Raw genomic sequence first — 14,166 nt, forward strand, 5'->3', positions numbered from 1 at the left:
TTATACAATTGCTCTATTTTATCAAAAATTATTCAAGGGATCCTCGAATTCAGCATGGGGGTGTATACTATTACTATTAATACTCGGGGGGGGGGGGATAAGATGTAGGCCTTCGGAGGCAATTAGACTGCGGGCCTCGGTCCCCTCATCAGATCGCCAACACTAGTTTTAGTCCGACTTTTAGTGGCAGTTGGGTACTTTGTCAACCTGATTAATCAGACACACCTCCAATCAGAAGGCAGGACACTAAATTACATTTGATTACATCTTAGTTACACCGTAATACATCTTAATACACATCGCCCATACAGATAAGCCTAGCCTAAGCAGTTTCTAAGATTGCTTCTTTCTTCCCTTGCAGCTCTCGTCCCGTCTTTGTCTCTTTGCTTTTTGCTACATCACATTCGCTACTTGTTGCTCTCCTCTGCTCTGTTACTCTGCTGGGCCGTGTTTGGGTTGCCCTTTTTTTTCTTTTCATTTCTTTTCCAACCCACACCCTACTTCTGTTCATTCTTATTTGCTCTGGCTCTCATTCCTCCCCCGCCATCGCATTAATCGCATTACCGCAACCGTGCGGTTGATCGACTCAACATGAACAGTCAAGGTCAAGGACAAGGTCATGGTCATGGTCTTGGTCACCGCCAGCCTCAATACCCTCCCAGCCCCTATGGAAGTCCTCTGCATGAAGAGGAAGAGTCCTTTGAATTGACTCCCCCTCAAAACCATCAAAATTATCACCACAATTCAAATCCCAACTCCTCCTCAACTTCCTTCGACTTTCAATTCCCGGATTCTGCTGCGTCTCCATCCACTCGCCCCATCATGCCAATCCGACCGGGCCACAGCTACAACCACAATTACAGTCCTCCCGAATATTCTTCCTCATGGCTGCAACCGACACCGCGCCTCTCCGGTGGGCCGGATTCGTTCCCCAACACTCCATATGACTCTCGTTCGGCCTCTCCCACTCTGGTATGCTTTCGTCTCTTTCGTCTCTTCCTCTAACCCTTTCTCCTATTCCCATTTCTCCCATGTGGCTCTGCCTTTCGTCGTGCATTCTTGCGAGACACGAGGCATATCTGCGGTATAGCAGAGTATAGTGCTATGGTGGCCATGAAGCTAACCCAGATCTCTGTCCTCGAACAGTATCAGAATTCCCAGCTCCAGAGTGCTGCTTCCCTCACAAATCTAGTCGACACCCCGGCCACCCCGGGTTTCGCGAAGGAATGGGTGCAGACCGGCTCTGGCTCCATTGCCCGTCTCGATGACCGCGATGATGTCGACATCTGGAAGGGCTGGAAGCGCTTCGTCTTCAAGTTCACCCCGCTACTCACCTTTGCGAATACCGCCCTCTATCTCTTCTATCTGGGTCTCCGCATCTACTGTATCATCATGGCTCAGAATGCCGCCGGCTACAGCTTTGCAGGTGCCTGGGTCTTTGTTGGAATTGAGGTCGTCACTGCCATCCCATCTCTGATGCACAACGGTTGGACCATGATGGCCTTGAAGAAGCGAGGCCGCGCGAAGCTGCGTCTAATTGGCAATGAATGTCCCACTGTCGACGTCTTCATCACCTGCTGTGGAGAGGAGGATGAGGTGGTGCTGGACACCGTCCGCGGTGCTCTCGACCAGGACTACCCTATGGAACGATTCCGAGTCATTGTCTTGGATGACGGTCAATCAGCGACCCTGGAGGACTCATGCAATCAAATCGCCATGACCAATCCTAACCTCTACTACATGGCCCGTGAAAAAATCCCCGGCAAACCTCACCACTTCAAGGCCGGTAACCTCAACTATGGTCTCGATCAGGTTCACACGTTGCCCGGCGGCGCCAGTCAATTCATGGCCGCACTCGATGCTGATATGGTAAGCACTCTAATTTTCCGTTCCTCCCCTCTCCGCGAGTCATGAACTAAATGGGTGGCCTTAGATCCCCGAACAAGAGTGGCTGCGCGCCGTTCTTCCCCACTTGTTGGTGGACCCTCGGATGGCCCTTGCATGCCCTCCCCAGCTTTTCTACAACACCCCTGCGTCCGATCCTCTCGCGCAAAGTCTCGACTTCTTTGTGCATGTGATTGAGCCGATCAAGGACGCGATGAATGTCGCGTGGTGCACTGGGTCGGGCTATGTTGTTCGACGCGAGGCGCTCGAGGAAATTGGCAATTTCCCCCTTGGTTCATTGGCAGAGGATGTCGCGACTTCAACCCTGATGCTCGGAAAGGGCTGGAAGACGGCATATGTTCACGAGCCTCTTCAGTTTGGTACCGTTCCTGAGGATTATGGCGGTCACCTGAAGCAGCGTACGCGTTGGGCCATCGGTACCGTCGACACGGCCTTCAAGATGAAGTTCTGCGCTTGGGGTGATGCCGTCAAGAAGATGACCATTGCCCAGCGCTTTTCTGGATTCCTTTACGCTACCCTCAGTCTGTACACTATTCTTCTCACAGCCTCCCTCTTCGCCATCCCCATTATTCTCCTATGGGGCAAGCAGCTTGTGGCCTACGCCAACCAAGACCAACTGCACTGGCTTATCTGGACCTGTTTCGCCTCGACCATCGCCAACCGTCTTTGTGAATTCGCGCTTTTCATCCCGGCCGGCTACCACACTGGTCAGCGTGGATCCCGCTACCAGCTCTGGATGTCGCCATATATCGCTCTTTGCATTGTCCGATCTTTCATTCTTCCCAAGTGGCTCGGCGGCCAGACCCAGGCATTCAAGCCAACCGGTTCTCTCGGCTCCGAACTGAACGAGCGTGATGCGAACTTGAGGAAGAACCTGTTCGTCCGCCTACGCGTGATTCTTTTCAATTTCATGGCTCTGTTCCATTTCGCCTTCGTCTACGTTACCATCGTCGCGGTCGCAATTTCCACCTACCGATGCTTCTACAAGGAGAGCGGGTTCAAGGGCATTGTCATTTGCCTGATCACCCACGCGTTCTGGCCCCCTCTGACCTTTCTCTTCATTTGCACTTCCCTGTGGACGCCTGTTTCCTACGCCATTGATCCTCCCACTGTGCCCCAGCGCGAGGACCTGTTGGATCGGGACCCCAAGACCGGCGTGGCGCACCCGACGAAGAAGAGCAAGAAGATTGCCTTTGGTGGCCAGGCTGCCTGGTTCGAATTCCAGTACGAGATTGCAACCGTCGTCACGGTCCTCGTCTTCATCTACTCTTTTTTCTTCTAGTCATACATATTGCATTTCTGAGGCTTACTTATCACACGGCATACGGCGCATTTAATATTGGATTCATATATTGGGAGGAATTATGACAAACACGAAATCTTTGGGGCGCTTGTACATCACAAACTACAAATGAACACTTGATAAGATATTAAAAAGGAAATCTTACCACCCATAACTATTCTATCACTCCTACGTCTTTTGCTTCTTATTAGGCCTCTTGCCGCCCTCATCTAGACCAAAGGCCTTCCGCCACGATCCATCCTTGACCTCCTTATCATCCCCATGCAGTCCAACATGGTATGCGTTTTTCATGGCGTCAAGACAGATCGTCCGTCGCTGATCAAAATCAAACATTGGCTTAGGATAGATATTACCGTCCTCATTGGTCGAACTGCTGCCATCACCAGTGACCCTGCACCCCCATTTCTGCTGATCGGCGATTGGCGCCCTCCATGGCTCGTAGATGTACTTCTTATCAAACTTCGCTAGCTCCGGACAGTACCTCCGAATCAGGTTACCTTCTGGATCCCATTTTTTGCCAAAAGTGATGGGCGAGTAGCACCGGTAGAACTGGGCGAAGAATGCTGTGCAGGAGAGCCACATCCAGTTCCCGATATTGCACGCCGTTTCGTCTGTATTTGAGATGATTTGTGTTAGCTATTTGTCCGCAATGCATGGGCGAAATGATGCTTCAGAGAGCACTCACGGTCGATCAACATCTCCTCGAATACTTCAGCTCCTCGCTCCCAACTGACATAACACCCACCCCGCGTTAGAAAGCACGCGACACTATGTCGACCCAAATGATGAATCCAACCTTCCTGCTTAAGCTGTCTCATCAAAGCATCAATCCAAGGAAACCCAGTCCTCCCTTCCTTCCATCGTAGAAACCACACCTCCGCCTCATCAGAGTCCACTTCATACAATTTATCCCCCGCATCCCCATGCGCAATCTCCTCCGGGGACTTACTCTGCAAATGCCAATCAATAAACCTAACCATCGGGTTCCCATACGTCCGACAAAACGGCTCTCCAACAGCCGCATGCGCAGCAAAATACATCTCACGGAAGAGCAATTGCCCCGGCAAATTCGTCGGAATAGAAGCATTGCTCTTCTTAGCCTTCCTCCGCCGCTCCATAACATCCTGCACATCCCACCAAAACTTCCGTACAGACAACGTCCCAAAATGCAGATGCGGCGAAAGCAGCGTCGTCGACTGCGGCTCAAACGCCGCAGGCGATGTATTCGGCTTCTCAAATCGCCCAATATACTCCTCATCCGCAATACACCGGGCAAGAAGTCGCAACGCAACACTCTCCCCTCCACAATGCGGCGTCCGCACATCTCCAGCATCAATGCCAATCTCCTCCAACGTCGGCACGCCAAAGTCCCTCCCCGGCCCCATAATCCCCGCATACTGCTTATCCGTCCCGGAGCGATGAACGGAATTCACATCGACCCCATCCTCCAACACCCCATCACCCTCCTCCTCCACCCCCGTCAAATCCATCCCATCCCACTCCAACGGGTCCGGAATCGCAGTCGGCGCATCAACAGGCCTATCCGGCTTTCCAATTTTCTCAACAGCCTTCTCAACCTGCGCCATACTCATCGTAGCCTTCCCCCCATTCTTCGCCACAATCTCATCAACATCGAACAAAGTCCGCCCGCTCCGAACTATAACCTCAACGCCGGCCTCCTCCGCCAACCGCACAACAACCTCATCCCGCGCCCGCGCATAAGCATCGCAATCCTTCTCGAAAACAAGGTGCGTCACGCCCCACCGCGCCCAGAGCTTCGGCAGAACGGTCTGCGGCGCTTCGCGCACGACCCACAGCTTTTGGTGCGGGTTGAGTGCCTTGTAGGATTTTGAAAGGTCCGTTTGTGATTGCAGGAGGTGGGACCATCTGTTTGGGCCGACGCGGGATTTGTACACGTAGTGCGGGTCCCAGGTCCAGAGCGGGATGAAGGTTGTTGGGTTTAGGGATAGGGCGGCTTGTAGGGCTGGGGAGTCGTGGAGGCGGAGGTCTGTTCGGTGCCAGTAGATGACTACTGTTGCTTTTTGTTTTGGGTTGGGCATGTTGATAGCCGGTGAGACTTGGAGGTGAGGTGAGTGGTGTGTAGATAGTTTGGCCGGGCTGGGTGCTTTGAATGTTGGGGTGGGGTCAATTGGTGGATGGTAGGTAGGAGGAGTGGAAGTGTTTGCTTTCGAGGCATTCAAATGATTCAGGCTGGGATACCTATGTAAGATGATGTTGTGAATTGATGGTGAGGATTTGGTGCGCTGTAGTAATTGACGTCACATGACGTACTGCATTCTCGATGAGTGACGGATGAATTGGCAGAAATACTTGGAAATGGCCTTGGTTTTATGAGGACACTTCTTCTAGAGTGGGGGATTGTGATCTGTTGAATCGTAATTGTTCGATGGGATGGTCCACTGAGATCGAATTGGCATCGCGGGTTTGTCATTGGTTCGATCCTCTGCAGCTCGTTTAGACTATGTATATCGGATCGGAGAATTTGGAAGTTTCTCTGTGAAAAGTGAATTCACTCAAGTATTTGGTGGATTCTACAATTATTATATGCGGTTTTTTTATCTTAAAGTTTGCTCGTTGTTGTTTGTTCCTGGCCAGACCCATCCCTTTGTCGTATCTAGATCCATCGATACAGATGGTATCGAAATTCATAGTCAAGTACCTAGGTACTATACTACCACTGATGTTTTGTTAGGAAATTTCTCTTCAGCTGACTAGATTGACAAGTCCAAATGAAACCAATTGGCAGACTCACAATAGAGCCCCGGAGAAGCCTCCGACTTCTCATCAAAGGCACAGAAAGCGCTGCCTCAAGCCCAGGAGATATCCATGGATGTAAGCAAGCCATCCGTCCATCCGTACGCCTTGCACCATGCAATTCGCATCAAAACAAAACAGTAGAAATGTCCAGTCTTTCAAGGAAACTGGATTGATGGCGAGAGAACGAGGAGATAATTCCATGTTAGTGAAAACTGCTCATTATAGAACCTTGGATAGTGTCACTTTTGGACTCACCGCTATTTAATATGGCCAACGATTCTACAAGATACCCCTGTTGCTTTATCACTTAAATAGGGATTCAAACACCATAGCAAGTAGCTGTATGTCAAATTTACGACGAAATGACTCTATTTAACACGCTTACCAGTAGGGGAAGGAGATCTTTTGGCTTTACCGCTGTTCGTCCGATTCTCATAGCCCCCAAATTCATATCCCCCAAATTATGTACAGAGAAGCTTGGCAAAGTAAAGTGAAAGGAGAGAAAACTCAACAATTAGAACATTAGGTTGCTCAAGCCCGTTAAGAACAGGTGCATTGGAAGCAGATGAAATAGTCCGGTAGATCATGAGCCAAGTTCCCCGACAGACTAATCATTATTTTGACAATATAACGGGCTTGATTCGTTCGTTTATTGCAATGGGACTAATTGAAATTAACCCCGGGCTCATAAGGCTCCTTGTATTACCCTGGGAAGCCATTGGTTACGGAAATTTCAATTCAGAAGAAAAGTTATTTGTCTAGATAGCATTCGAACATGGAGATCAGTACTTGATACCCAAGGTAGAAGCATCTGATCATCCCTCAAGCGTCTCAGCGACTCCACAAAATCAACAACAACCACTCACTAATCATGAACAAAATCACCTAAGTCTGAACTCATTCAAGATCACGGACTAACTGATGCCCGAGCCCCGTCTCGTTTCCCTCGGAAGTTAGCGGACCCACTGTCTTGGACACGGCTGCGGGGTCGGGAGTCAGATCAAAGAGATTTTCGGGTTCCATGAACAGCTCTGACTCTTCGTCTTCTCCCTGTCGCGGGCGATCTCTCCTTTTTATTGCCGCGCCAGGAGGTATCTTCAACCAGGCGGGAGAAAAGAAAATGTCATCCAACATGGAAATCCAAGATGGCCCAGCAACGGGCCGGGCGAAACTTCGCATTGTGGCCATCATGACAGCTCTTTCTGTAAGATCATGCGTCAAAGTGGATTCTAAACCAAGGGAAAAAAAATTCTCCGACACTGATTCATAGTTATAGTTGTCGATGTTTGTCGCTGCGCTCGATCAGACGATCGTCGCGACGGCCATCCCCACGATTGCTGCAAAACTGCATTCAGCATCTGGGTACACTTGGATTGGTGGGGCTTATTTGCTTGCTAATGCTGCTGGTGCTTGTATCTGGGCCAAACTCTCTGATATCTGGGGTCGCAAGTTGATTCTTCTCATTGCCGTTGCGTGGTTCTTTGTCAGCTCGATTATCTGCGCTGTCGCTGTCAATATGCAGATGTTGATTGCCGGCCGTGCCCTGCAGGGTGTTGCTGGTGGTGGTCTTCTGCAGCTCGTGACCATTGTTATTTCCGATCTTTTTAGCGTACGGTATGTTGGGATATTGATCATTCTTCTTCCTGTATCTTGTGCTGATCTTCCGACAGGCACCGCAGTCTCTATCTTGGACTCATGGAATGCATGTGGGCACTGGCCGGTGGAATCGGTCCACTCATGGGAGGTGCTTTCTCCGAGTATGTCACCTGGAGATGGAACTTCTGGATCAATCTCCCAGTTTCTGGGTTCGCATTTGTTCTGCTCTTCTTCTTCCTAGACGTGCACAACCCAAAGACCAACATGATAGACGGCATTAAAGCCATTGATTGGTTTGGAAGTTTATCCGTCCTTGGTCTGACATTAATGCTGCTCCTCGGCCTGGACTTTGGAGGTGTCACTTTCGCGTGGAGCTCATCGCAGGTTATTTGCTTGATAGTCTTCGGCTCTCTATGCTCTTTGCTATTCATTTATAGCGAGAAGCGACTAGCTAAGTACCCAATTATGCCATTGGGTATCTTCAGTCGGCCTTCGAATGTTGCTGCACTGGCAGTGGCCTTTGCCCATGGATTTGTGAGTTATGAACGATAACTTATATCATTCCAGGGTTGATGGGAAACGTACTGACACCGGTACAAAGGTTTTCATTGCGGGCGAATATTATATTCCCCTCTATCTTCAGTCTGTTAAGGAGGCATCACCGATGCGATCAGGTGTTTTAACACTCCCTGTCGTGCTTGCAGAGGCATTCTCCGGCATGATAACCGGAGCGATCATCCACCGCACAGGCCGATACCTCGAACTGGTCTGGATAGGGTTAGCATTGATGACGATCGGAACTGGGCTATACATCAGCCTCGACGTTGATTCTTCGCTGGGAGAAATAGTCGGCTTCCAGTTTCTAAGCGGCTTTGGAGCTGGTTTTCTCTTCCAAACACCTATCATCGCTATCCAAGCAATGGTCACGCAAGATGAGACAGCGTCGGCAACAGCGACCTTGGGCTTCATCCGTAACATGGCCACGGCAACATCGATCGTCATTGGAGGCGTTGTCTTCCAGAATAGCATGGGCCAGAGGAAGTCTAGTCTCTTGGCTACTGGCATGTCGGAAAGCTTAGCCGAGCAGATGACCGGCGACTCCGCGGCTGCGAGTGTCGAAATCATCAAGACCATCGAGAATGCTGCGCAGCTGCTTGCTGTGAAGGAGGCCTTTGCATGGAGCATGAGGAACATGTGGATTCTGTATACTTGCATGTCTGGCGTTGGTGTCTTCTGCTCCATTTTTATCTTGAAGACTCACTTGAACAAGGAGCATGTGGAGACTGTAACTGGCTTGGATCGAGAGAAAAAGCCTGTGTTGGAAAATGTCACGGTGCAGGAAGCTTAGGCATTCAAGAGCAAGAAGGCCATTGATGGGTAGTATGTTAAATAATGCGATAAATATGGACATATTATGTTAGGAAAGTATATACAGTTCAGAAGAAAGTAATCAGAAGGTCCGAAGATCCACCTTAGTGGCGCTCCATCGGGCTGGAGAGACTGTGTGCGGTGGTATCAATGAAAAGAAAGGGCAAAAGAGTGCTCAAAAAGAGGGTCAGCGGACCAGAGGATCACTGGGTAGAGCACTGTCCACCAACAACGCAAACAATTGGAAGATCGGCCACACTACGACCGACCCATAACTTGACGCCCTCGCCATTAACGGGTGCTTTCCAATCCTGCACCGCGACATCCCAGACACTCAGATCCTTGCGGGTGATATCAAGAGTGACAGTCTCAGACTGGCCTGGGGCGAGCTCCTCGGTCTTTTCAAATTGACGTAGCTGAAGGGCGGGTGTGTCTAGCCCTAGGCTAGATGGCAATTCAACATAGAGCTGGGGCACGGCCTTGCCTCTTCGGGCTCCGTTGTTCGTAACTTGGACCTGCACAGTGAATGCGGTTTTATATAGTGCTGGGTTTCCACCCTCGCCACCACCAGCACAGGACTCTGGCTGCGTTGTGTTGTAGCCCACCGGATAAGAAAAGTCGTCCGATACTTTGATAGATTCGGGGTTATCAAGGTAGGGATAGAGGTAACGCCAGATCCGCGTGAATTTGGCCGAGGACCATGCGACCTCGGAAGCCGCAGGAATGGAGTTGTTGTATACAGGGGTCGAGCCTTTTGTGGGTCGCGCGGGGGGGTAGGCGCTGTCGATGGCGGTTACCACAGAGATAGTCGGGTTCGAAAATTTGAAAGTTGTATATGATAGACCGTGACCGAAAGGAAAGCGCGTGCTGATGTTGGACTTGAGGAAGTGTCGATAGTCCACATATAGACCTTCGGTGAAGGTGTCCTGAATTTGACCGAAGGGTTGATCAATGATGCCCACGCTGTCAGGGTAGTCAGATTCGCTGCGTGGAATCGAATATGGCAGATGGCCGCTAGGACTGTAGTCGCCGAACAAGATATCCGTGAGCGAATTTCCAGCCTCTTGGCCTGGAAGATGTGCCACAACAACGGCCTTGACTGACTTGAGGTCAATCCATTCTTCCATGAGGATGGGGCCGACAGTATGGACAACGACAACAACGTTAGAAAACTTCTCTGCCGCCGCCTTGACAAGCGCATCCCCGTCGTGCCAGGCATTGAGACCAGCTTTAGTGCGGTCTCCAGGATTGCCATCAACCGTGATATAATTCTCACCCGAGTCAGCATTGATGAAGACGACTGCAATATCCTTTGACGTGGCAGTCACATCGCTGGGGAAGGAATCGGTGATATAGAATTCGGCAGTTTTCGAGATATTCGCAATAGCCTCCTGGGGTGTGATGAGATACGGCAGTCGAGCGGTTCCGCTACCCCAACCCATAGTCAGAACACCCTTGTTGCAGCCTTGGTCGGTGCAAGAGTTCAGTCCATCGGGATTGCCACCTGCGTCGGTACCGAAGATTTTGAGAGTGTCGTTTCGTCGCAAGGGAAGTATACCTTGCTCGTTCTTCAGTAGGGTGACGGCCTCCCGCGCAACTGCTCGGGCGGTGATGTTGTGATCGCTTTGCACATTGACGAACTGGTTCACGACACCGCTAGGTGAGAAGAGAGCTCCAGGATAAAGAGGTCCAGTCTCAGCCTGTGTGTTTGTAGAAAAGTTGGGAAGGGGATAATCTTTATCCTGGCCAAGTTTGTACCACGTAGCAACAATTCGAGTGACCTAAATTTGTATCAGCATATGTATGGATCCAGCGATATCTATTTTACATACCATATCGTTCAAACGATCGACAGGAACTGTCCCGTTCAGAATTGAGCGAGACAGCTCTGGTCCCCAGTAGCTATCGCCAAACAGAGGAACAGCACCGTCACCGGGCATACACATATCAAGACCAGCTAGTGCAGACCCGACGCCGGAATAATGGCCAAGCCAGTCAGTCATGACAAATCCCTGGAAGCCAAGTTCGTCCTTGAGAATCCCATTGATGAGCTTGCTATTTTGGCTGCAGGCAGAGCTGTTGACCTAGACAGTGTGAGCAAATCGCCGTGAACGCAGTGTTCCAAACTTACATCGTTATATGCAGTCATCAACGACCCGACCCCTGCACGGACACCCTCTGCAAAGGGCCATAGATATAATTCATGTAGCGTACGATCGTCGATGTTGGATGAGTATCCCTGGGTAATGATACTACTCATGCGGTACATCTCCTGCTCATTCCCGATGAAGTGCTTTAATGCTGCGATCGCACCAGTGCTTTGCATACCTTTGATAGTCTGCGCACCTCCAACGGCCTGTAGAACAGGGTCTGCACCAAAGCCTTCCCAGTTTCGACCACCCCTAGGCTTGCGTCCGAGGGCACCAACAGAAGGACCTAGTTGTACATTTACACCCTTCCCTCGGGCCTCTTCGCCGATTGCGACGCCGCGAGCGTACATCAACTCTTTGTTGAATGTTGCGCCGGTCGTGATTCCAGGCGGAAATGCAGTGTTATGGTCCGAATTTCGAATCCCCAGCGGCGAGTCCTGTAGACAGATGTTCGGGATGCCGAACCGGGGAGCGCTTCCTGTTTGTCCCACGCAAGGTCCCATGAAGAAACCAGTTCCGGTGGTCAGGTTGACCTTCTCCGCCAGTGTCATGTTACTGACTACTTGATATGCCTTCTCATAGGCCTCCGCCCAATCGGAAACCCATCCGCCATGGGGCGTGGGATAGTACGGAGGCGATTGATAATCATCCGACACATCGTCGCGTTGCTCGAGATTCACGGGGTCGAGTACCGCATCGGGTACTGGAGATGCGACGAGCAGTTGAGGAAGTAGTGAGCCCAATACGAGGCGTGTCCACGGAGCCATAGTGACCAGGCGGGGTTGAGAAACGGGTCACGACAGACAAAACGCAAGCACCCGCGCTATACAACAGATGAATAGCAGGTTAGGTGACACAAAGATAATGCGACATCATGTCCCTAAATCTCCAAATAAGACGGAGAGGGGTAGTCGCGAGATCCACGTGCGTCCAGGAGTTATTTTCTTCTAGGCGATCCTTGCTCGGAGAATGGAATGGATCTACTTGGTCCGTCCAGAGAGAAGGGCGCCCATGGCATTCGCTTGCATAACCGAGTGCTGAACATCGTAATGCAGGACAGGGATAGGTGGAATACCCCCGGCTCCTTTTCAGAAGAAGGACGCCAATGCTGGGCTGTGGCCCAAAATAGGAAGACCCGGTAAACTATCGATGACGATCCTGCAGGCCCCCGGATTATCATTTCCTAGATAAGCCACCTGTCAGGGGTTCCAACAGTGCAGGTCATCCGATCCTTCATCAAGCATGAGTTTGCCGAACTCTGCGGAGCGTTCGATTTTGTTCGTCTTCCAAGGTTGGCTGTTGTGATTTACCCGAATGCTACTCCATCCGGCATGAAAGCCGGGTGTATCGTGGAAGAATCGCGATGGTCGACCCACGCTTTTCTACAAAGTTCCCGTCGCGTGAGCGTTTTGATTGACTGGTCATATCTTATTTTACAAAGCGCAAGCCTCCGAAGTTCATCCGACCCGTGGCGGTTTAGAACTTGGTGTAGCGCAGGTAGGGCTTGACTTCACGAACCTCCCCGAACTTCTTCTTCGCGTCGGGGGTGGAGACCGAGGGAGGAACAATAACATCGTCACCAACCTGCCAGTCGATCGGGGTGGTCACGCCCTTCTTGTCTCCTGTCTGCAGGGAATCGATAACACGCAGGACCTCGGCGGAGTTGCGACCGGTAGAGGCGGGGTACATCATCGTCAGGCGGATCTTCTTGCTGGGGTCGATGATGAAAACAGAGCGAATGGTGAACGCGATTCCCTTCTGGTCTATATTGTCCAGGTCCTGCTGGTCGATCATGTCGTAGAGGAAAGCAACCTTACGGTCGGCGTCGGCAATAATAGGGAATTGAACGTCGGTCGAGGCAATCTCGTTGATATCCTTAATCCATTCGCCGTGAGAACCGATATCGTTGGCACTCTGAGTTGGCACCGTGTTAGCCTATGTAACTGAACACCATTGCTCACAAGAGAAATGTCAACCCACCAGACCAATCATCTTCACGCCGCGCTTCTCAAACTCATTCTTCAGTTCCGCAAAGGCACCAAGCTCGGTGGTGCAGACGGGGGTGAAATCGGCGGGGTGGGAGAAGAGTATGGCCCAGCTATCGCCAATGAACTGATGAAAATCAATTTCACCCTTGGTGGTCAGGGCCTTGAAGTTAGGTGCTGGTGAATCAATTGTGAGCTTGGTTATCGAAATCAAGAGGAGTAACAAGCAATTTCATACCGGTCGACCCCAGACGCAATCGGGGTTGTTCTTGAGCCGAAGCTGCATAGAAGCGGCGGAAGGCGGGTTGGACGCGAGGCAGCTGGGTGGAAAGGCGAGCCCAAGGAGCAGCCTTGGGAGCTGCTCTAAAAGCACGGCAGACTTGAGGAGCAATGAAGGAAGTCATTGTGCAATTAAATTGGCTGTAATATGAAGTTCGAACTTGAGATTCGTCAAGTTCGTCAAGTTGAATAGGCAGCATTTCGTCATTTCCGTCATTGCGGGGCTTAGCTCAGCAAGCACGCCATCCACTAGCCGCATCAGGTAATCAGCTTGTGTATACATCCACAGGCAGGGCACTACTAGCCATATCTACTATATTACACCTTGCTTGATTGGTAACTGTTTTAACGTCTTCCCAGTTACTCCCTGTAGTTGAGTTAACGGATAAATTTGTATTCGCTTTATCCAGGAATCTTACAAGTCGTTGCCTATTCCATAAACTACGTCCTCATTCGCTGGTCTCTGGATTCCTAGGCTCTTCTGACAGCAGGAATGAGGTCTTTGATGAGATTTTTTGGCGTATATAGTCTGGAGGTGGTAAGATACGCGTGTCCTACACGACATTTACAGCGACTCCGTTATCAACGGAGCATACCTCGCGTCTATGTTTCCGTACATCGTAGGATTGCATATGCTAGATACTACTAAAGTGACGAATAGCGAATCTACCCTTCCGCCTCAGTGCTCATGTTGCTCCTGAAGGAACTGGTTAGAATAGATAGACACAATTCTTGCCAAAGATTCTATAAAGCGGTGAAAATGCATTGGATTTCCGTGGAATGTAGAAATACTCTGGCCAGT

General features: G+C 50.6%; 5 protein-coding genes across 5 annotated transcripts; 2 read left to right on the top strand and 3 right to left on the bottom strand.

Annotated features, from left to right (window-relative positions):
• Window positions 1-591: 591 nt before the first annotated feature.
• On the top strand, window positions 592-3,187 carry N7533_005152 (glycosyltransferase family 2 protein; the record flags this gene model as incomplete). Its single annotated transcript, XM_057101802.1, has 3 exons — window positions 592-972; window positions 1,147-1,869; window positions 1,934-3,187. 3 exons carry the CDS (start codon window positions 592-594, stop codon window positions 3,185-3,187), a joined length of 2,358 nt encoding a protein of 785 aa, XP_056961432.1.
• Window positions 3,188-3,376: 189 nt separating this feature from the next.
• N7533_005153 (DNA photolyase) lies at window positions 3,377-5,505 on the bottom strand (the record flags this gene model as incomplete). Its single annotated transcript, XM_057101803.1, has 3 exons — window positions 3,377-3,819; window positions 3,894-5,428; window positions 5,501-5,505. The coding sequence occupies 3 exons, from the start codon at window positions 5,503-5,505 to the stop codon at window positions 3,377-3,379; spliced, it is 1,983 nt and encodes a 660-aa protein (XP_056961433.1).
• Window positions 5,506-7,106: 1,601 nt separating this feature from the next.
• On the top strand, window positions 7,107-8,930 carry N7533_005154 (MDR family MFS transporter; the record flags this gene model as incomplete). The annotated part of the gene is made up of 4 exons (XM_057101804.1): window positions 7,107-7,190; window positions 7,263-7,600; window positions 7,657-8,116; window positions 8,184-8,930. The coding sequence occupies 4 exons, from the start codon at window positions 7,107-7,109 to the stop codon at window positions 8,928-8,930; spliced, it is 1,629 nt and encodes a 542-aa protein (XP_056961434.1).
• A 223-nt stretch (window positions 8,931-9,153) lies between these two features.
• Window positions 9,154-11,867, bottom strand: N7533_005155 (beta-glucosidase; the record flags this gene model as incomplete). The annotated part of the gene is made up of 3 exons (XM_057101805.1): window positions 9,154-10,731; window positions 10,783-11,034; window positions 11,082-11,867. The coding sequence occupies 3 exons, from the start codon at window positions 11,865-11,867 to the stop codon at window positions 9,154-9,156; spliced, it is 2,616 nt and encodes an 871-aa protein (XP_056961435.1).
• A 709-nt stretch (window positions 11,868-12,576) lies between these two features.
• Window positions 12,577-13,489, bottom strand: N7533_005156 (peroxiredoxin; the record flags this gene model as incomplete). Its single annotated transcript, XM_057101806.1, has 3 exons — window positions 12,577-13,014; window positions 13,081-13,262; window positions 13,324-13,489. 3 exons carry the CDS (start codon window positions 13,487-13,489, stop codon window positions 12,577-12,579), a joined length of 786 nt encoding a protein of 261 aa, XP_056961436.1.
• Window positions 13,490-14,166: the final 677 nt, after the last annotated feature.

This window comes from Penicillium manginii, assembly GCF_028828005.1.
Source record: "Penicillium manginii strain IBT 31320 chromosome Unknown utg000004l:1.0-7231830.0:1.0-7236170.0, whole genome shotgun sequence".
NCBI classification, from domain to species: domain Eukaryota; kingdom Fungi; phylum Ascomycota; class Eurotiomycetes; order Eurotiales; family Aspergillaceae; genus Penicillium; species Penicillium manginii.